Below are 23,439 nucleotides of genomic sequence, written 5' to 3' on the forward strand. Positions count from 1 at the left end.
TTCATTATAAAATATATATTTATTTATAATATATATTTAATATATTTTTATAATATTTTAACTTTTTTTAACACTTAATAAGTTACAACATATTACTTAGTATGGAATTGTTTTGTTAATAAAACTAACACTACTCTAGCTAGTAGTATAAGTGTATCTATGCACTACTCTAATAAAAGGACGAAAGCGGGTAAACGCGTAAAGTTCAAAATATTTGAACAACTCGCGAAACCAGTTTACCGCGATTTATGTGTAACTGAGGTACAATTACCAGTACCACCGCTCGCGCAACCGAGACGGTAAGTAAAGAGTCGGTCTTCGTTGCTTTTTATAAATGAATATAATAATCTAAGCAAATAGTCTATTAAATGAACATGTGGAAAAATCAAGACGATATTGATAATATAATCACGTAAGTAATTTTTAGATTTTATAATACATTTTTTTAGTTTTTCTTTTTGATATTTAAATTTTTTTGCTTTGGAGACATTTACTTTTTACATTAGTGACTATTATTTGCTTAGAATTAGGTTATAATAACGACCGGCTTCTATTTCAATATCTGTTTTTTTTTAGGTTATGTTTATAATGTTTTTACAATAAATATGTTAATTGACGCTATTTAACATAAAAGTGTCTTTTTTCCTATTGTTTAGTCAGTTAATATTTTAACTAAATGTGAATATTGTCAATCGTGGTCAAAATTAAAGGCTGGTTGGTACTTTGAATCGTTGTTTCGGTATGATTAAATATAATAAAATCATTAATATCTCTGTTATGAGTGGTATTTGTAGATAAACTAAAAATAAAGAAATTGTTAGAGATTAAAAAAATTGTGCTTAATTTGTATACACAATTCGTCTCGCGCTTGGCGTTGAAGGAAAACATAGTGAAAAAACCTGCATGTGTAAGATAAAATCTATCGATTGTATTTTCACCAATCGGCATTATAAGGGAGTGGTTGAATAAGCTCCTAAAAGGAAAATCTTTAGCCCAGCTGTGGTGGGTGACTTTACCACTGTGTATTGCGTTGTATATGTGTACCTACTTGTTTCTAAGTAATTTTTCATCTATATATAAATCATTATTATCATCAAATCATCTTTATTATATATTGGCAATTTTTATTAACATATCACAATCCGTGTCTGATTAATTGGGTCCCTTACCCAATTAATTGTTTGATAAGGACGACTATTAATATCATTGATATCTCTCATACAAATACTCATGTGTTCGCGGGTTAAATAAACATATAAACATACGAATAAATAATGCACGACGTATTATGTACTAGTAATAAGAAATACTAAAATCAATCGAAAATATAAGCATTTAATGCGTAGAACGATCTCATTAAGATAAACCTTAGTTTACTTATCATAATGAACTTTTAAAATTTAGAGAATAACAATGACAGCAATACGTTATTATTTAAAATTATTAGTAGAGTGTGTATGTGTGTCTGTGTGTGCTTAATTTAAGCAAATGAAGTGTAATGGTATATATTTCTAAAAGTAATAATGGAGTATAATTTCGTTCGATGGTTACTTAATTTAAATAACACGAGAAAATTTTGTAATCAATGTCGGCGGTGAGTTTTGTATGTTATTCGATATCAATATATAATTAATATAAATATTAATAATTTATTTACTTTTTTAAACAATATGAAACATTATTTTTACCTGGATTTCGTCGAGAATAAACACTGATGTTACATACATCAAACTTGCTTAATTCCTTAAAATTTCAGCTATATTTTTCCATAAAGGTCGTATGTATTTTATGTCTAATAAATAACTCCATTGTAAACGAATGGGATATAAAATAATCCGGTCTCCGGTCTAGGTATTTTCTTCACAATTCCGAAGTTGGGTTTTAACTTTGGCTATTAGTTTAACTCAAATAGCCTTTTAAGAGGACTACAAGAGCTAAATGCCCTTGAGAATCGCACGCACACACTTACAAAATCGACAAAAACGGCAATCCCGTGTACTAAGGGTTAAGCGAGGTAACGAGATTACGCCCAAATATTCTAATAGATGGCGCCAAACCGAGCGACGTAAGATCAATCATAAATCTCATAAAAAATAGATAGGACAACAGAATTATTTTTATTTCTTTCGATGTTAGTTAACAAATGATTATAAAATAAAACTGATTCAATTAAACTTACAATATTTTTATTTATATTTTGTATACAATAAAATAGACAGTTAGTTTTAACCTTTTTTTTCTATTATTTATATTATTATACCACAATTAGTTCTTATACTAAATATTGAAACATACCAATTTTTAACATTTTATAAAAGTTTAATGATCTATTTATATAATAAAATCGTAAGTGTTCGAAATCTGTAGTGTAGTGACCGTGGGGTAACATATAGTGTAGTATTTGTTCGTTTTATTAATATTGGTTCATAAAGAAAAAATATATATTCAATTTAAAAAAAAAAAATCTAAATATTTACTAGAAAAAAATGTTGTCAATTCGATTTGGTTGAATCATTGATGAATGAAAGGTTAATCATAATAGGTTTAATCATAAATCTCATAAAAATAGATAGGATATTAGAATTATTTATATTGCTTTTGACTGTTATTCGAAAATGATTAAAAAATAAAACTGATTTAATTAAACTTAAAATATTTTTATTTATATTTAGTACTACAAAAAAAAACATTTAGTGTTAATTTCTTTTTTAAATTTTTTTATTTAATTTCACTTGTATTTATTAATGTTATTACATATGTCCTGGAATCTTGGAATAAATATTACACCCACTTTCAGCTGAAAGTTGGCACACATATTTAATCTCGATGACAATGCACGATTCATGAATTGCTGCTATATTCAATCCAATATGGCGGACGTTACAAAAAAATTTAAATTTATGAATTATGTACAAATGACACTTCTAAATATTCTAGTTCTCTGGTTCACAACAATTACATTTTTTTTGTTAAGACTTTACTTTTTTTTATTATTATTAAAATTAGTTCATACATAACTTTAATTCTTATTATAAACAATCGATAAAATTAAACTCTTACGCAATATAAATAGCTTCCGTGTTATTGTTTTCGACTTTCTTTATTCTGTAAAAAATAAATATATGTTAGTAATTACATTTTTATTAATTATCAAATTATGTATTTAAAAAATATGTATCTTAATATGTCATAGTAGTTATAATGAAAAAAAAATGCTTCGAGTTCATGGGGATCGATTGTAGTCACTTGATCCCCATGAAAGTCAATTGATGTTTTCCTTCCTTTGACCAAATACTCTATCGTAATTATTAAGAATGGCTCGAAAAATCTGATTATATGCGAACTGATTGCACATTTTTCTAATAGATGTTTTCATTATTCATAATTTAAAAAAAAAAAAATATGTTTACTAATTAAATACTCTTACCTTTTAATATCGTTCATATGTATGTTCGGCGCTTGATTTATATAAACGTTTTTTAGTTTTCCTCACGCGTTTCACTTTATTTCCCATATTTACACAATTAAAATTTATAACAAATAATATAATAAAAAAACAAATGCCTAATTACTACTACATTATTTTAACTTAATATATTTATTTACAAGAAAGAATAAAATTTATTATAAGAAAACATGAAACAATGAATTTACAATTAAAATTACAAAAAAATATCTCGTAACGTAATGAATGATGCGGCGAAAAGATCGACACGTCTGTATAGCATCAGGCCTCGGCCGGCATTGTCTGTACACGGCGTTTACGCACACATGCGTACGCATTTTGTTCGAAAATAAGAATATCGGATTTAAAGAAAATCTATTGATTTTACTAAAAAAGTGACACCCAGGTTAAATAGTATATTGCTTGTAGAATAATCTGACAAAAAACCAGAATTATGGAACGTATATAAGTATAGTTATTATTGATTAAAAGATCTTTTTAGAGGTAACTTTGTGATTTTTTTCTATCGTACCAAATTAATTACATCATGTTTTCAAAATAACAAATACTTAGCATGTATCCTGAAGATTATCATATATTTTTTTCATTTGGTTTACTGCATTGGATCATATACTTTTTTGCATTATAAAACTTGCATTTAGCTCATGTAGTCCCCTTAAATATATATTTTGATTTTCACGTTTTAAATATTTCTTGAGCTAGGATTCTTTTAGTACCTTAAAGTAAGGAAGGAACATCAAAGAATTATGAATTTATTTTACCTTTATTAAGTACTTATACTGTGAGAATTTTCAACTCATCACAGCTTTAGATATATGACGAAAACTCGCATAAAGCTGAAAGCCTGATAAATAACAAGTTGGTGTGGTTATTGATATGTTTGCGAGGGTTATCTGAGGTTACGGTCATAAGAAGTAGTCGCCGGCTTGGCAATTTTAGTGGTTTTAGTGTCTTCTAACGATCCACTTGTCAAAATGTCGGCAAAAGTAATATCGGGAACTGAGGTCGCTCGGTATGACTACCCTCTGTTTGCTTTTTTTGTAAATACTTTTTTGAAATACTTTATAAAACATTTTGGTGCAGCACTAGTTCATTCGAACATTTAAAACTATAATCGTGTTAAATTACAACAAAAAGGCTTAATTTTTTTTGCATCTTAAAACTCTTGATTTGGTAATATATTTATTTTTGTAAATTTTCATTTGGTTATTTATTAGAGCGATACAAAATGATCTTCGCGAACAAGTATCCGAAATGCGTCGCAAGAGCCCCGCTTTCCAGCCACGGTTGGCTATCGTGCAGGTGGGAGGCAGGGAGGACTCCAACGTTTACATCCGTATGAAGCTGAAGGCTGCGGAAAATATCGGCATCCTGGCTGAGCACATCAAACTGCCCCGTGACTTAAACCAGACAGAGGTGAGATAAAATTTACGAAAAGCTTAAATACACTGCACTACCTTTAATCGGTTGTTTCCGAGTTAGTTTGACACTGATAGCTAAAAAGATCCTAACACATTTTTAAATATTAATCTGTAATTATATAAATATCTACAAATAAAGTACAGAAATATATGATTTAGCTTTTCATGACATGACTTATTTAGTGTGCTATAAACATAGTCCCGTTAAGGGATTGATTCTGTTTACTTTGTGTCCATTGCCAGAGTTCGTTTAATCTTACCAAAAAAATCATCAATAGCGGTTCACCTGTGTAAACATGACGAAAAAAGATTATTATTAATTTACTACACGAATACCTACCTACATTAAGTTTGTATTATACATTATTTTTTAGAGTAATATTCAAATACTTGATACTAAATATGATAATTCCTATTGATAAAAAACAAAATAACGAATTTGCCGGTTAATTAAGCGACGTTTTAATCGTTTAATTTAAGTAAAAATAATTGAGTTTGAGGGTATTTTGCATTGCAATATAATTATATATAAATAGTAAACAGAACAAAATTTACTTATGTTTTTATTTGCCGCGATAACCTCGGCCTCCGACCTGCACTCGTGCGATACAATTATATCACTTGATATTGGATTATTTGTTGTGTTCATTATGATGTAATTCATAAATACTCTTTCTAACTTGTTATTTTGATGACGTTTTAATATTTTATAATCCGACAGCCGAGAGAGATGTGGACTAATAAGTATTAAGGGTTAATAGCCGGTCAAGAATCATTCAATCAAATCAATTAGTCCTGTGATGAAACCCGAAATTAAACTCGGGCGTTTTTTTTTCTTAAAAGTATTATTTTAATTAATAATAAGATTTATTGATTAAATTAGTTTTAATAAACTTTTAAAAATGGAACATTGATTATATATTCCGGTGTCTTATTATATATGCGTATACCATTGAGTCAAAACATTCTCAGTACCGTATGCAAACGGAAAGTAGGGATTTCAAGTTTATTCTTATATCAGCTATTATGATATATATTTTTTTGCATATTCTTCTATAGGAATATAATTAATAACAGTTAATTCCCCGTCCTAGAACTAATATTGTAAATAGTTCGGATGGCTCTTTTATATAGAATAATTACAATTTTAATGATAAAATTACTAAAATAAACTAGTCTAGCAGTACATATTCTGAGTTTTCGAATTGTTTTAATTGCATAAGTGGCACTAATTAGTTTCTCTGCTAGGGCATACAAATCATAGAACAAAAGTCCGGTTCTAATTCTAAAAATGTATAATATTTATACTGTAAGGGAAGGAATTAACTACTAAAATACGAATACTACAATTTATTACGTCACGGTGCCAAGTTTGCTTTGAATGTATACGTGTACAAAAAACTGCATACTGTGAATTAAATATATTTAGATCTTATAATAAGAATTGATAACATTAAGTGCTTAAATATATATACAAATATGAATTAAAAATAGTTACTGTATTAATCTTGACCGCGTGGAATGGTGGCAAGAATGCTAGCAGCATTTCCCCGTTGAATCGCATCCCGATCCTCTAGGCTAAAACGAACCAGATAAACGAACGATTTAGATCTTATTTAATTAAATTATATTTGTATCTTTGCAGCTCCTCACGAAAATCAACAATCTCAATGATTCTCCATTCGTTCATGGAATCATCGTGCAGATGCCGCTGGACTGCACGGAAAACATTGACGCTCACCTCGTCACCGATGCGGTTTCGCCGCAAAAGGATGTTGATGGGTGCGAGTTTACCTCATATATAATTATTATAATAATCTTCGTGACAATAATGTGTTTATTAAAATTGCAGTATAAAGCATTTAATAATTTAGCTCGGATTATTTTCTAAAATGGATACAATTTTCATTTTGGAATTCCCTCATAAGGCCTCAGGAGGTACATGATAGGAGACTCCTTTTGTCTTGATTCTTAACCGAATGTCACGTGATCAAATCCGAACAAGCGAGTTTACATTTCATCTCCTGGTCGGCGGTAAATATGAGTCCGATGAAACTCTGTCACATTTATATTACCAATCTGCGCTGAAGCAAAAATTGCAAAAATCAAAATCCACTTTATTCGTGTACGGTTCTACAAGCACTTATGATGATATTAAAAGTAAAGCTAGCAAACAAAGGAATCAAACATAATAATTGAAGTAATTAATAAAAAGTATTTTCTATCAAAATCTCATTTCAATAATTCGTTCATTGACAGTTTAAACACACAGAACGAAGGGCGTGTAGCCCTCGGCGACATGTCGGGTTTCGTTCCCTGTACACCCGCCGGTTGCGTGGAGTTGATCAAACAGACCGGAGTCACGATCGCCGGCAAGACCGCCGTAGTGCTTGGCCGGAGTAAGATCGTGGGCACGCCGGTAGCGGAACTTCTCAAGTGGGAAAATGCCACAGTAACCGTGTGCCATTCGAAAACAAAGAATTTAAGCGAAATCGTAAGTTTTTTTTTACTCCTATATCCTATTTATTTATAATTCATTATTGAACAATAACCATCAGCTAGGATTCCACTTAAAAGATAAATCATTTCAGTTTTGAATTTTCTTAAGATTTATATCATTAATTTATTGACGGTTATTTCAACAACATGTAATTAGATCATTATACGAAATTATGTTGTCATCTTTAGCTGTTATAGCTATTTATTTAATTATATGTTATAAAAATAGTAAAATTAAATACGTTTATGTTTCTAAGATAATATATTTACATTTGGCAGTAAAGCGTTTTATTTAACTTTTTTTTTGGTATTATTATGAAAAATAATGTTGCAATAACTTGTATAACAATATACAGCTCAAACTTCTTTTTTTTCACCCATCTTGGTCATGAGCTATTTTACTTCTGACACATATGACTGCAGTTATGGTAGTTTATAAAATAGAAGGAAATTTAAAATGGATAACTTGAATAAGATTCCATAAAAGTATCAATTGTGGAAGTTTTCAGATTAAGTTAAGATAGTGGCTTTTGTTATTCGTGTGAGGTTAAAAGTTCAACATAGGTTTGGGATACAAAGATAAAAATAATTCATGGTGATTAGAGTTGTCAGCATTTGAAGAAAAAATACATTTTAATGTATTGTTTTGTGTGTAGTGTATTATTCACTATTAAACGTTTATTATCTAGTGTTTAGATAAACTCAGACTTCTGTTTTTTTTGTCATCATTGATTTAATATTCGAATAGTGTTCAATTATTGTATATATTATACTTTTTTTTTTTAATTATAATAGATTTATGACGTTAATTACTTCATCATTACTTCATCATCAAGAAATAAATCATTACGTATCAACGTTGATTATACACTTTTTTTGAATGAGAATATATTAGGTATTTATTAATCGTATTAAAATTTTAAATCTTTTAGATGTACGACAAAATTATTAAAATATACTATTTTTTTTACAGACGAAGACCGCAGATATTCTAGTCGTGGCAATCGGTAAGGCCGAACTTGTTCGAGGGTCCTGGATAAAACCGGGAGCAGTGGTGATCGATTGCGGTATTAATCCAATACCCGGTAAGTTTTAAATAAAATCGTACAACTCAGTAAATGTTGACACATTTACTGAGAAGCAAAATAAAAACTAAGTGTAGCGTTAGAAACAAAAATAAGCAAATTTTATTTTTGAAACGCAAGTTTATGTAAAAAAACCATCCGAAGGGTAAACAAATTTAATATGTTTATATATGTATACATATGCAGTTATACAGTATAATGATTTTGAATTTTTAAAAAGAATCTACAGATTCGTAGCATATAATTTATAAGATGTAAAATAATTCAATTTGTTTCGAAAAATAATATTCAAATACCAGACTAAAATATTGTTACTTGTTTTTGCAAAATAATTAGGGGTCTCCACCTTTTCAAATCAATTTCTAAATCCCGCCCTGACTGTTAATATTACAAATGTGAAACTGTATTTTTCAGTGTGTATTTTATAAAATAGTTGTTATTCTTTCAAAGTATGTTAATGCAAATTAAAGAAACTTTAAAATGTATTAACAGTCTTCGACGGCATTTTCTAGCAGATATTGAATGAATTGAAAAGTACGTAAAGGTTTTTAGAATTCGGAATCGTAAAATAGATGGCGCGTGCGTCGTATCTTATAACGATTAGTTTAATTTACGTCCGCACGTTTTTTCTGGTAGGTGCAATATACAATACACATAATGTAGAGGCACACTATGAAATAATTTTATGAAACTCTTTTTCTTTAAATTTCCCTTCATATTGATCCCTCCGGAATATTCACAATAACATGATATTTTTGAAAAAACTTTTACTTTAACTATAATTCAGGTAATTCAACTATAATTCAGGTATAGTTTTAAATAATATATGAAATTTGATTATCGGAAAGAGTAATTACTGAGTTTTTGGGAATGAGATCAATCGCGGAATTCAACTAGGCTGAGCAGTGTTTGGGAAGCTACGTTACGTCTTCTCCTCCCAAATACCACAGTGTCTCAAGTCGAAAGTCTTCGACCAGTGTGTGTTGACAATAATGATAGAACTGACGTGGTCGCTTACTAAGCGCCTTCTGAGAAGGCTCAAAGTCATGCAGCTATGGTGAGGGCAATGATCGGAGTTTCCCTACGAGACCGAATCAGAACTGACGAAACCCGCAGATGAACCAAAATTACCAACATAACCCAAAGAATAGCCGAACTGAGGTGAGGGAGGGAGGGCGGAGCACATAGCGCATGGCCGTTGAGACAAAAAAGTTCTCGAATGATGACCAGCTTTGACAGGCCCCCTAAAAGGAAACCGCTGGATGCGAGTAGCGCAAGATCGGCTGCTGTGGAGATATTGCGGGGAGGCTTTTGTCCAGCAGTGGTCGTCTTCCGGCTGGAAAGATGATGATGATGAATCGTATACATCATAATAATGTATTTCCACGGTTATAATAATCCATGTTAAAGTGAAATTGAATAAATAATACCCAAACATATAAATATGTTATAAAAGTAAGATTAATTAAATATTACTCATCATTTTAATGGAGGGCTACATTTAACAATTCATAACGTTAATATGTGCTACGTTAATGGTTCTGTGTAAAATGCTAATTGTTTCCTAAACATTTGAGTCAATGCCAGTTAATGTTTCATAACAAAGAGTCATACGCTGAATGTTATCGATTGACACATGTTCGAGTTTTCCACACCAGTAACTGTTAAGTGACAGTCGAATTTAAGAAAAAAAAAAAGACCCTAAAAAAATACCAAAAAATGTCTCCCGTTCAATCTGTCGTTCTATTATGGGTGGGTGGATTCAATAAATATATATCGAGCCAGAAATATGCAAGTATTACTAATTTATATTACAAATGCATTTCAAACATTACTTTTAATTGTTTGTCAAGATCGTTAATAAACTAAACCAATGTGATTCGTAAATAATACAGTAATTAACAAAATTGTAAAAATTAAAATAAATATATGTTATACATGCAAATTTAACGAGGATAAAATATAGTGTACGTAGATCGCAGGTTCAAATGCGCGGACATCATTGAGTGTGATAATATTTAAAATTGATCTCGTGTTCGACGGTGAAGTTGAGAAAAATTGACTATCGAAAAAATCTGAGCTACCTGTTCATATCCAACTTAAACCCGCAGTGAAGAAGCGAGTCACTCTAAGTACAAACTTCTCTTTAGTGGGAGGGCATCGCCTAGCAGTGGGTTTACGAGCACACATTTATATATTAGGTATATATTTAAACTGATGCTAGGCTAGTGAAAATACGGGTTTAATTTAAGTGCATTTTGTATTGTTTATTGGGTACCAAACTCAATTGCAATCTCGAAAATTATAAATAAAAATATAAATGCTTTTATTGCTTTTGCGTTCAAAATAAAATTAAGTCAATTGATATTTAAAATTTATGTTTGTTTTATCAGTTTATTTTTACAGTCGACTACATGCTGGTTTAAAAGAAAATAATTTGATATCGGTCCAAGTATTTTTAATTGTGTGCATAAATTAACTGATTGTGAATTTCAAGTTTAATTCTCCTGTATATATATAAGTATAAAATAGGAGTGCTTGATTCAGCCAAATTAATTAGTGTAACTTCTTGGTTATAGCGATTGTGTTATTGAATATTCAAATGTTTTTAAACAGTAAAAGATTTCCGAATAACATTTTTAATCATCTACTAAATTGGGTAATTTTGGTGTGATCATAGATTCAACAAAGAGTAGTGGACAGCGGCTAGTGGGTGACGTGTCGTACTCCGAGGCGATCCAGGTGGCGGCGCACGTGACGCCGGTGCCGGGTGGCGTGGGCCCGATGACGGTGGCGATGCTCATGCGCAACACCGTGCTGGCCGCACGCAGGCAGCTCGAGCGATTCACAGCGCCAGTCTGGCCGCTGCAGACCCTGCGTCTCAACACGCTTACACCAGTACCTAGGTACGTCGTTTTCTACTATTTTATTGTAATGCGACTATTTCCTCAAGTATCCTATGTATCATGGAAACTGTAGTAATAATAATAATATGAATACTTTTTTATCTAGTAGTCAATTTTGCAATTGTGTTTTAGTTAACATACTAAAGAAGCAATCAAGTTTTATTTCTGATATCGTGTTAAAATTCCAATAAAATATGTATATATATATTTTTGTAGCGATATCGTGATTGCTCGTTCCCAAAAACCGAAGCACATCTCACAGTTGGCGGAGGAGATCGGCTTATCTCCGAATGAGGTCTCTCAGTATGGCAACACTAAGGCGAAGATCTCGCTCTCCGTACTCGATCGTCTGCGAGATCAGAAAGGTGGAAAATATATTGTCGTTGCGGGGTAAGTTTCATTAATTACGAGTAGCTGGTATCCACCGACTCCGACAAACTTTGAGATTGAATGGAATATCTAAAAATAGTTTGTTTTAATGAAACATTATTTTTTATTATGAAAATTTATAATTTTCAAAGCATTCGTTAACATTTTACCTTTTTTAAAATAGAGAGCGTTGTTAATTCCACGAAAAGATCTTTTTCTGTACACACAAAATTTATCACTTTCCGTTTATAATAGTTAACAAGTCGATGTAATTGTAGTTCTTGCCTTATCAATGTTTATAGGAAAAAGTTGATCACGTTTGCCTATAAACGTAGAATTGCTATTAGTTGGAGCGATTCCAAAGGTAGAGGAGTACCATCTTAATAATAAATTAAATAAACACTAAGAATTTTCATAAAGGTGTAGTTAAATTGTGCATGTGTGCATTAGCTAAAGAAAAAAATATTGCCAAGTTAAGCCAAGTTCTTAATGTTACGACTATTCTGTATAATAATTAATAAAAATTATATTGTTATTCTATGTTTAAGTATTTATATTAAATATTAGCATATATTGTTATATATTGTTAGCACGTCATAACCACATAGAGTACCATTTAAATTAGCGTTGGGTTCTTGAAACCCAACTTGGAAGCTGAATGGTACATCTATTTAGGTCACGGTAACTATCATTGTTTGTTTTTTTTTTTTGTAGATTAAGAAATATGTTCTTTATTTTTTCTCTAATTTTTTTATACTTTTTTTGTAACGTATAATAAACGTTTCTTTCTTTCTTTCGTGTAGTATCACCCCCACTCCACTGGGCGAGGGCAAGAGCACGACGCTGCTGGGCCTCGTGCAGGCGCTGGGCGCGCATCGTGGACGAAACGCCTTCGCTTGCATGCGACAACCCAGTCAGGGTCCCACCTTCGGTGTCAAGGGTGGGGCTGCCGGCGGAGGGTACTCGCAGGTACTGGTCGACACACTATCATTTTAATTTTTGATATTTTTCATGTAATAAAGAAGTCATTGAATCTTAAAGTGTTACATTAGCAAATAAATATTAAATCTTATAAAGCAATATCTTACTTATGAGAAGACTTTTTAAATTTAATAATTATTTCATTTCTAGTCCGCCGGCTAGTTTTTATAATTACATAATATTTTTTGTGATAATAATATCCTATTGAATAACTAATAGGTTATCCCGATGGAGGACTTCAACCTTCATCTCACGGGTGATATCCACGCCGTCACTGCCGCTAACAATTTACTAGCAGCTCAAATGGATGCTAGAATTTTCCACGAACTCACCCAAAAGGACGGCCCGTTGTATGACCGGCTGGTTCCGAAGATCAAGGGCGTCAGAAAGTTCTCTTCTATTCAGCTTAGAAGACTTAATAGATTAGGCATCAATAAGACTGACCCTGATACCTTAACACCAGAAGAAAGAACGAAATTCGCTAGATTAAACATAGATACCACCAAAATTATGTGGAATAGAGGTAATTCTTTTTTATCTCTGCCTTTTTATACTATTTCATTTAATTTCATCTGTTAGTATGAGTAGGTGAAATCTGGCGATTGAAATAAACCTTGGAAATTGCCACAACTTTTTTTTTTTGATGAATTAAATTTTTATACTTAAATTAATATATTAATAAGTGTATCTTCTTTCCTTAATAGTTGTGGATCTGAACGACAGATACCTGCGAAAAATAACCATCGGACAATCACCGACGGAAAAGGGTTTCACTCGAGAGTCGAGTTTCGATATCTCCGTTGCTTCGGAGATTATGGCTGTATTGGCACTCGGTAAAGACATTGATGACATAAAGGAACGGCTCGCCAACATGGTTGTTGCTTTGGATAAAAGCGGAAATCCTGTGACTGCTGACGACTTGGTAAGCACTATTAATACACATATTAATACTAAATTTATTTGGTAGTAGGGCTTTGTGCAAACCCTTTTGGGTAGGTACCACCCACTCAACATATATTCTACAGCAATACTAAGTATTGTGGTGTTCTTGTCTGAAGGTTGAGTGAATCATTGTAACTATAAGCATAAGGGATGTAACTTCTTAGTTCCCAGGGACCTTGGGCCAAAGTTTTACCAAATTTGGCCCCAGGCCTAAATTGCTTACGACGCCAATGTCTATGAACTGGTGACCACGTACGATCAGGCATGTCTTTCCACGTATTTATTTGTTATTTTTATTACGTAAAAAAATATCTTTATTTTATCTGTATTTGTTGTGTAATAGTATATAAAACCTCCGAAACGCCCAGGATCTCTCAGAATAAGTATAATGTTTAATAAGTTAGTTAAGTAGTTTTTTTTTCAGTTAGGCAAAAAAAAGCATAAAAATTGTTTTTTAGTAATAATTGTAAAGCAAAATAAAATTTACAGGGTGTCACTGGAGCTTTGATGGTACTTTTGAAAGATGCCTTCGAACCGACATTGATGCAAACTTTGGAGGGCACACCTGTATTGGTACACACGGGGCCCTTCGCTAACATCGCACACGGTTGCTCGTCCATCTTGGCCGACAAGATCGCCATGAAGCTCGCTCGCGAGGACGGATACGTCGCTACCGAAGCCGGTTTTGGATCCGACATTGGTACGAAATTGCAATAATTTTTTTTATCATGACTTAGTTTATCTAAAAAGTATCAACACTCAAGTTGTATCTTAAGGAAAACTTTGAAAGAATGGAAGCTACCTAATATATTAGTTCCCGCGGTTGGCGGTGTATTGACCTACCTATCCCTACCTACACATCTGGTTACTGTTATTACATAGGAAAGTAAATAGTAATGACAGTTTTGATACATGTACTTGCAGGTATGGAGAAGTTCTTCGATATAAAATGTCGTGCGAGCGGCGACACCCCGCACTGCGCCGTCATCGTCAGCACCGTGCGCGCGCTCAAGATGCACGGCGGCGGGCCCACCGTCAGCCCCGGCCAGCCGCTGCACGAAGTCTACCGGCAGGCACGTACAACACTCCTCACATGACAGACTCGCCGCTTCACGGATTACTAGTGATGCTCTCAACTATATTGATTGACTTGCTGGCCCAGCGACCTTGTTCAGCTGATTTCATGAGGTCCCAAATTGGAGCAGCGTGAAATTAAGAAGCTGACAAAGTGATACTAATTTAAAAATATTTTTCGGTCTTGTCGGATAGCTGTTATTGTATAGCGTACACGCTGCTCGCTAGTCAGCTTGAAGGATCGTTGCCGCGGCCGAATCTATTGTATCATTATTATTTAAATTACAGGAAAACTTGGAACTGCTCAACAAAGGTCTATGTAATCTCGGGAAACATATCAGCAACGGCAACAAATTCGGCGTCCCGGTCGTCGTGGCCATCAACCGCCACGCGAACGACTCGGAGTCGGAGCTGCGTGCCGTGCAGCAGTACGCGCTGCAGCACGGCGCCTTCGCGGCCGTGCAGTGCGCGCACTGGGCGCGCGGGGGGGCGGGCGCGCTCGAGCTGGCCGACGCCGTCATCGCCGCCTGCGCGCGACCCTCCACCTTCCGCTACCTCTACCCGCTCGACCTGCCGCTGCGGGACAAGATACAGACCATCGCCACCGAGATGTACGGCGCCGGCACCGTTGAATACACGGACGACGTGCTGGAGAAGATGAGGACCTTTACCGAGAGAGTGAGTCGAGCCGATTGTTCTAGTGTTATGTTTTTGTCCCATTGACTGCCGCATTGATTTGCGTTTTTAGATTACGAGGAAAACTTTATCGACTTTACTACTAAAAATGTATGAAGCACCAAAATATGGTACATCATACTATTATTACTATAATTTAATTTTTAAATTTAATATGCTGTTTTATGTAATAATAAGTTACTTTTAATATACTAAATAACGCATAAATCCCTCAAAATGTGCTGAAGAGTATAAGTAAATTTTAATAAATTACTAATTACAAAAAAACCTTACTAAATCAAAATTAGTATATAATAGTCAGTAAAAGATTAATGTGAATAAATTTTTTTTATCAGGGCTATGACAAGTTAGCAATCTGTATGGCCAAGACCTCAAACTCACTTACCGGCGACCCAACTATCAAAGGAGCTCCAACTGGGTTCCCACTCCGTGTCAACGACATCTTTGTCTCAGTTGGCGCTGGTTTCATAGTCCCCATGGTGGGGGAAATTTCCAAAATGCCTGGTCTTCCCACACGACCTAGCATCTATGATATAGATTTGGATACTAAAACTGGCGAAATCCAAGGATTGTTCTAAAAATGCTTCTAATGTATTAAGCAAGTCATTGCAGTTTACCAAACTAAGGCGTAAACTTAGTAAGGGTATCATTGAAAATCAAATTATCGTGGTCAAATAATATATTAAAAAATATTATATTTAATGCCGAATAAATAAATGTTAATTTTTAATAAATATTTTGTTGTTTTATATTTCTTTGTTTTATTTTTTTAACCGTTTTCTTCCATATCTATTTGTCTATAAATAATATAAAACATAGTAATTTACTGCTTCTGTCTGCTAAACAGTCGGTCGGATGATGTCCATTTTTTTAGCAGACTGTGGTATGTGGAACTTTGGCAAAACCAAAAGGAAGGTGATTTCGAGTTAAGTACTAAATGGATGTGCTCAATCAGAGTTGCAAAGTTTTACGATTAGGACTTGCTCTTGCTTTCTGCTTACTTTGCTCGATGATTGCATATATTTTTTTATATGTGGTCTATAATGTGGTGACCAACGAATAAACCTTTAAAATTCAGACTCACAAATTCACAACTGTCGGATAAGAGTAAGTATTTGGGTAGGTTCTTGAGCAGCTTCGTGCTCTGGATATCAGATGCTGTTTGTATCTACGCAAGTTGTTGTGTGGACACAAGAACACGACCATACCTGTTTATAGTTTGTTTTCCGTTACTAACCTAGTGTGTTCTGAAAAAGCAGATATACACTGACAAATATTGAATTTTGAACATATACAGTCCTTGTATTTTGGGAGGGTAGAGCTTCAATATTAATAAATATAATCTTTGGATGGACCAACTCGGTTCTTATTTTATTCATATATTGGTCATTACAGAAAAAGTACAATGCAAATAATTAACTGTTAAATCTCTCATATCATTGTTATTTCTACACGGAGTTTGTGTCCGTGCCATTTATCGAGTCCTCATTTTGGTTCGTTTCGCTTCTCTAATACGTTATATTCATATATCTGTTTTCTGCGCAGTGATATTTAAAGTTAATTAATGTGAAATGTGAGATTTTTGTAACTTCTTTATTTCTTGAATACTTAACTTAAATTACATTAAAAATTACTTAATGCTACAATTTCAATGCTTGCAAAGACAATTTTTTTTTTTTATGATGATGATCAATTTCCTTTATTTGATTTCACACACGTCGGTGGCGGGAGTGGCGGCGGATGTGGTTGGTGGTTGCCCGCTCTTCTCACACGCTGGGCTCCTCGATCTCGTTGACGATCTCAGTGGGCTGAAACTCGGCAGTGGCCGGTGCGGGGGCGGATTCTTCGTCGTCATCGTCATCCGCGCCGGGGTGCGCCGGCACGAAGCCCTGCGGCTCGCTGCGCGTCACGGAGCCCGGCGCGCTCCACGACGCCTTGCTCTGTGGTCATTTGTAATAGTTTATGAGTGATATGGTATTCTTAGTTATTTCTACAATGTGCGCTATTTTATCAGCATTAGCAACCCGTGAATGTCCCACTGCTGGGATAAAGGCCTCCTCTCCCTTTGAGGAGAAGGTTTTGGAGCATATTCCACCACGCTGCTCCAATGCGGGTTGGCGCAATACACATGTGGCAGAATTTCGTTGAAATTAGACACATGCAGGTTTCCTCGCGATGTTTTCCTTCACCGCCGAGCACGAGATGAATTATAAAAACATATTAAGCACATGAAAATTCAGTGGTGCCTGCCTGGGTTTGAACCCGAAATCATCGGTTAAGATGCACGCGTTCTAACCACTGGGCCATCTCGGCTCTGCTATTTTATCAGGCCCCCCAGAAAGTGTGTGTGTGTTCCATTCAAATCTAAAAAATGTTTACACTGCAAACAAACTATTTTTACCGCCTAATGCATAATATATTGTGGCGTAATACATTAAAAAAAAGAGCGTCCGATTGCCGCGTGACAGACTTGGGTTTACTTTTCTGCGCAAAGTTTGAGCGCTTCGGACATACTACTATAAAGTCAGATAGGTACTAGTCCATCCTTTTCACTTCTGAAAAAGCTCGAAGCGCCATCGTAAGATGGGAGACCTGGCACTCGGTGGCACTGGCACGTACCTGCGCGTCGGGGCGGCGCACGAGGTCGAGGTACACGTCGTACACGTAGCGCGCCATGTGCGGCATGTCGCGCACGCGCAGCGCGAGCGCGTCGGGCACGGCGGCGCGCGCGCCGCGCTGCGCCGGCCAGCGCTCGCCCGGCACCAGCTCCAGCTCCAGCGAGCGCTCCACCAGCTGCAACGCGACACGTGATCGCTTTACTTATTTATATCATTTTTGACCAGTGTGTGACGTAATATATATAATGGTACTGGAACGGTCGGTATGTGTTTAGACTGTTAAATTAAATACTCGATGCTGGAAAATATTATTATTTTTTGATACTATGTACACGTGGACTGAATAATGATGAACATGATTATTAAATAAGTGTTATCGTCTAATGTTTGGCTGAAAGATTTGAATAAGTTGTACCTGATTGAAGGTGGGTTGAAGTTCGAAGCAGTTGCGGAAGAGATTGGCCCTCGCGAAGATGTACAGTCCGAGGCGTGCTCGGGAGGCGGCCACGATGAGTCGCCGCAGGTCCCTGACGTGTCCCACGGCCTTGGTCCGCACGAGTGAGATGAGAGCTATGTCGTTCTGTTGACCTTGATATTTGTCAACTGTTGTGACCTATATGAATATAACAAGCACACTTAGAATTAATTCTGTAATTACAACAATAGGTTTACTTAATCCAAGATCTTTAATTGATCATCTTGTTAGACTTTCTATTAACCCAGACCCATTAACATTTTATTACACCATTGTATGCGTTTGATAATACTTAAATAATATTCTATTATATTTTTTATACAATTATAACGACCGAAAAACGAGATAAAAAATATTTTTTAACTTATTGGAAAATGAAATCTATAACAATTTTATAAATGCGAACGTAACTGTCTATCCGTATGCTATTTTTGAATTCGATGTAATTTGGTATGAGGAAAGCTGGAACCACAGGAACATAGGATAGGCTTTTTTTATACATAACACCTGACGACTAACCCATAAAACGCAAACGAAGCCGCGGGCGACATAATAATGTAAATTAAATAAAATTAATTTACTAATAATTATAAATAGACCATTATTACCTTATGTGGTCGCCCAATCAGTGGATTGTCAGCGCATCTCTTGTTAATGACGTCTCGAATTAAATGTTTTTGTCCATTGTATGTGGTGAGGATCGAGATCTTCTCTGCGGGCCAGCCGATTAGTCGCATGTACATAAACACCGCCACGACATACTCCGCCTCGGCCAAATTCTAAAACAAATGATTAGTCATTTATTAACAATACTTGAACGATTGTTGCAATAATTGTATGAAATTTGTGAAAATGGTAATCATTCAGAATTTCTTTTCTAATTAATATATATATATACGGGCCTGTTGATACTACAAAATGTTCGAACCATATCTCACGGACACAACTCACCGCACACATTATTAATTATTATTAATTTCCAAGATGATGATGTTTATTGTGGCACTTGTGCTTACTAACCCAGAAACAGTTGCACAAACTTCTACGATTACGAAGACGTATGATAGAGGCCTAATGAAATCTGAAAAATTAAATACAACGATTGTCTTACCTGGTAGAAATAAGGACTCGGCTCAGTCTCGCCGGCACCGTTGAAGTCGTCCACGTTGATGAGCTGGAAGTCGTGCCTCAGGCCGGCGTTGGCGGCGCGGTACTCGGGCAGGCGACACACGTGGGACAGGTCCCCGAGGTTGCGGTAGCGCCAACGGTACAGGTTGCAAATACTGAGGACCATAACCAGTAATTTGGTAACAAGTATTCTGCTTGGCCGAGACCTTTATGGTAAATGCTGATGAGAGAGTAGTGGGATGATTTCTAGAAGATAAGCATTCACTTTTTTTCTAAAAGTCCTCGTTCATGTTGATAAGTAAACAGCCAGAAGGGTGCTCCATGCAATTCCAATCGAAAATCAGAAATAGAATACATTGGATATTATTTATATCAGGAGTGTTTTCCCATTAACGCAACAAGATTACGGTATAATATTGTTTTTTGTTCCATCTATGCACATATTTCATTTTATTTTATTTCTTCTGTTTCACATTCCTGATGTTGGAAACGATCTTTTAAATTATGTAATAATGATCAATGTATTATTTTATCTATTTGTTTGTTTGCTTGTTATTACAGCGTTTTAAAATTTAGATTTATTATATTTCATAATTATAGGAAATGAAAATAAGATCAGAAATAAAGATTTTAGATAATCCGATCCATAAAAGCGCTTACCTTTTAATTAAAAATAAAAGCATCTCTTGTACTTTATTTCCTTTTGAATGCTTGATTCTATTTATGTGTAACATAAATAACATAGAATCTTTTCCTAAACAGTAACATGTTAATGATTCAAGTGATTGATCAAGAACCGATATCTTGAGATACGTGTCACGTACACAAGATGAGAACCTGAGTTGAGTTTCATTACTTTACTCATTGTGTATTTTACTAGTAATAGAACTTTCAACCGTGTTGAGGTAGAATTTTAAATGAAATTAATTCTTGTTATTTATGTATTATTTTGTTGTGCTACTTCTTTTATAGATGTAAATAAAAATTGTTTTATAACTTTTTAAACTATTTTTGTATTCTGATGATCAGATAAATGCAAGCGTATAGCAATAAAATAACAGCAATCACGGTTGATATGCTAGTATTTATTAAACAGATGCGTTGCCTTCGAAACTTAAAAAAATACTTCAGAACATATATATAAAAAAAAATTGTTAACATTCGAATTGAGACCCACCGCGTTTTGAATTCCATTCAAAAGATTTTTTTGGCGATCGACATTTTATTTAATGTACTACGTAAATACACTCATAACCTTTTTGACTCAACTGTTTTGAACTATGAATCTTCTACAGACATTAAAAAAAGGATATAAATATTTTAGACTAATTCGGAAAAAACGTATGGAAAAAGTAAGTAATTTTAACTATATAGAAATTCACAACCAACATTCACAAAAAATACTTTTAATTTTAAAAAAATAATTACGAAATGAGTCTTTACTTAGACTTTTCTAGTTCGTCTTGGTCTTGTCGTTGATCACAGTAGCATGCGTAAACGGTGAATACTATGACGGAGACGGGTACTGCTGGTTTTCAGCGGGAAGTATGGCAATCAGATGTGATTCCCTCATACTCCAGCTAATATATAAAGTGGTAGGGATACTTAGAGGCATTGTCCAGCGCAAAGTAAGGACTTTTTAGTGATGAATTGAATGAATTATAAAATATTATATGATATAGTATTTCGTCGCTAGAATTTATTTTACCTGATAAAAAAGTCATTTCAATAACACGACCGCCTAATTCGGCAAGTTTTATAACTTAATTATTAGTACAATCAAACATATTTTTAAAAGTGTAATCTTCCATACCTTGGTCTTGCACGTCCTTGAGCATCCAATTCAACGTAAGGCACGCCTAGTCGAACCATCCTCGTGAAGAGACTCTGTTCCATGTTGCAGTATTTCTGGAAGGCCATGTTCTTCACCACTGGAGGTAGCTGGTGATGGTCACCGATCATGATCCAGCGCTTAAGACGTGACCGACCATCTTGTGGGTTTTGTAGAAGGAGCGGTATGAATGTCTCAATTTCGAGGATCTGGGCTGATTCTTCCATGAGGATATTGTCGTATTTGAAACCTGAATATATAGAACCGTAATAAATTAAAGGAAAAAGAAATGGTTCCATTCATTTAATAGAAATATGTATATACTTCTTATTTATATATATTTAAAATATAAAATCTAGGTCACTCACCCATTTGCACTAGCTCAGATCGTTTTAGGGCTGCGTGTGTACAGGTCATAGCTATGATCTTAGCTTCTTTAACTAGTAAATATTTTGAACGATCTAGACCTGAACGAAGCAGTTCAAACGCGCGAAACTCTTCTAATTCTTCGAAAATGTGATCTATATACCTATTAATAAAGTTTAAATTTTATTGAAATGTTCCAGTCGAGTAAGAATAATTTATCATTGACGTAACAATAATAAGTAAATACCTATAACAGCTCTGCGCCACTTCCATATCGTCTTCGTATGACTTTCCGGGGAACAGCGGCTTTGGGGCGTCATCGAAAAATTCGTGGAATGGAAACTCCTTGCTTATGGAGCTAATTGATTTTATCTATAACAGTAAAAAGAAAGTCACTCTCTATCTTTTGAATTATGTAATAAAAAATATATTTTTATCATAGATATTAGCAGTCCGTAAATGTCCCACTGCTGGGATAAAGGCCTCCTCTCCCTTTGAGGAGAAGGTTTGTAGCATATTCCACCACGCTGCTCCAATGCGGGTTGGCGGAATACACATGTGGCAGAATTTCGTTGAAATTAGACACATGCAGGTTTCCTCACGATGTTTTCCTTCACCGCCGAGCACGAGATGAATTATAAACACAAATTAAGCACATGAAATTTCAGTGGTGCCTGCCTTGGTTTACACTTGAAATCATCGGTTAAGATGCACGTGTTCTAGCCACTAATTATAAGATTGATAATTGATTTTATACCCAATCTGTAAAATGAGGATTCAGAAGTCCTTGTATACTTTATTAATTAAAGTATATTTTGTTTCGATTTGATTTTGATACATAAAACCAACTTATTTACTTAAATGAGAGTTATTACAGACGGAGACGAAGCTGCAGTAGCGTTACCTGGTCCTTCTGGCAGGCGTGCAGGAAGGCCTGCCAGCGCGGGCGCACGTGGTACACGTGGAAGTGGTGCGCCAGCTCGCACGTGGCGCCCGCGTCGCCGCCCGCCGCCAGCGTGCGCTGCAGGCGCGACACTTGCTCCAGCAGCTCCATGCGCTTCGCGAGCACGTAGTTCACACGACCGTATCTGCATTCGATATCGTACCATGTAGCGTTAGTGAGGCACAACTTCCTCAAATAATGCCGACAGCATGAGAGATCCGAACCTTGAGAAATCTTTGTCCGTCTGCAAAGCCTCCTCTCCGTGACCGAGACGAAGAAGATGTCGCTCGTCCACGTCGAGTTCGGCGACCTTTTCGAAGAGCTGGTTGAGTGCCTGATTACTGTGGGTCACGACCAGGGTTCGCTCCCACGGGAAGTTATGATAGAGATTCGATATTATCTGCACGGCGACATCAGTTTTACCTAGATGGAATACTTTCACTTAATAATGGTTTATTTTTAATTATAATAGTTAAAATAGATAACCCCATTTCGAGTGTTGTATAGACATATAAACGATTATATCAAACGCTGAAAAATATATTTAATGAGTAACATAATAAATCACTTTATATTTACATTTTAAATAAAATATTATCAGTAGTTCACAAAGGAAATACTTTATACAAATATTTATTT

The 23,439-nt window shown here is 34.7% G+C and overlaps 2 protein-coding genes across 3 annotated transcripts in view; one reads left to right on the forward strand and one right to left on the reverse strand.

Annotated features, from left to right (window-relative positions):
* Positions 1 to 268: 268 nt before the first annotated feature.
* LOC125071056 (C-1-tetrahydrofolate synthase, cytoplasmic) lies at positions 269 to 16,190 on the forward strand. 2 transcript variants are annotated; one of them, XM_047681121.1, is made up of 14 exons: positions 269 to 412; positions 4,684 to 4,882; positions 6,533 to 6,669; positions 7,147 to 7,381; positions 8,360 to 8,471; positions 11,152 to 11,377; positions 11,594 to 11,767; positions 12,550 to 12,715; positions 12,947 to 13,250; positions 13,432 to 13,649; positions 14,159 to 14,369; positions 14,594 to 14,742; positions 15,032 to 15,421; positions 15,775 to 16,190. In XM_047681121.1, the coding sequence occupies exons 1-14, from the start codon at positions 369 to 371 to the stop codon at positions 16,015 to 16,017; spliced, it is 2,808 nt and encodes a 935-aa protein (XP_047537077.1). In that variant the 5' UTR covers positions 269 to 368; the 3' UTR covers positions 16,018 to 16,190. The 2 variants fall into 2 exon arrangements, with proteins under 2 accessions (XP_047537077.1, XP_047537078.1); XM_047681122.1 differs by lacking the exon at positions 269 to 412 and adding an exon at positions 4,346 to 4,478.
* An 838-nt stretch (positions 16,191 to 17,028) lies between these two features.
* LOC125071042 (RNA helicase aquarius) overlaps positions 17,029 to 23,439 on the reverse strand; it is a 76,584-nt gene continuing 70,173 nt past the window's right edge. The window contains exons 18-27 of the mRNA XM_047681100.1: positions 23,025 to 23,223; positions 22,762 to 22,945; positions 22,105 to 22,229; positions 21,860 to 22,020; positions 21,474 to 21,741; positions 19,644 to 19,815; positions 19,141 to 19,311; positions 18,473 to 18,670; positions 18,059 to 18,232; positions 17,029 to 17,379 (exon numbers count right to left, since the gene is read on the reverse strand). Of these exons, the coding sequence (XP_047537056.1) occupies positions 17,206 to 17,379; positions 18,059 to 18,232; positions 18,473 to 18,670; positions 19,141 to 19,311; positions 19,644 to 19,815; positions 21,474 to 21,741; positions 21,860 to 22,020; positions 22,105 to 22,229; positions 22,762 to 22,945; positions 23,025 to 23,223 (1,826 nt within the window). The 3' untranslated portion in view covers positions 17,029 to 17,205. The remainder of the gene's footprint in view (positions 17,380 to 18,058; positions 18,233 to 18,472; positions 18,671 to 19,140; positions 19,312 to 19,643; positions 19,816 to 21,473; positions 21,742 to 21,859; positions 22,021 to 22,104; positions 22,230 to 22,761; positions 22,946 to 23,024; positions 23,224 to 23,439) is intronic.

The sequence above is a fragment of the Vanessa atalanta genome, chromosome 18 (genome assembly GCF_905147765.1).
Source record: "Vanessa atalanta chromosome 18, ilVanAtal1.2, whole genome shotgun sequence".
Lineage (NCBI taxonomy): Eukaryota > Metazoa > Arthropoda > Insecta > Lepidoptera > Nymphalidae > Vanessa > Vanessa atalanta.

Excerpts from the sequence above, each read along its gene's own strand:
- LOC125071056 (XM_047681121.1), top strand. The coding sequence starts at position 369 with ATGAACATGTGGAAAAATCAAGACGATATTGATAATATAATCAC. Across the intron at positions 4,883-6,532 it reads GTGACTTAAACCAGACAGAG|CTCCTCACGAAAATCAACAA; the intron begins GTGAGATAAAAT and ends GTATCTTTGCAG. Across the intron at positions 12,716-12,946 it reads CCGGCGGAGGGTACTCGCAG|GTTATCCCGATGGAGGACTT; the intron begins GTACTGGTCGAC and ends AATAACTAATAG.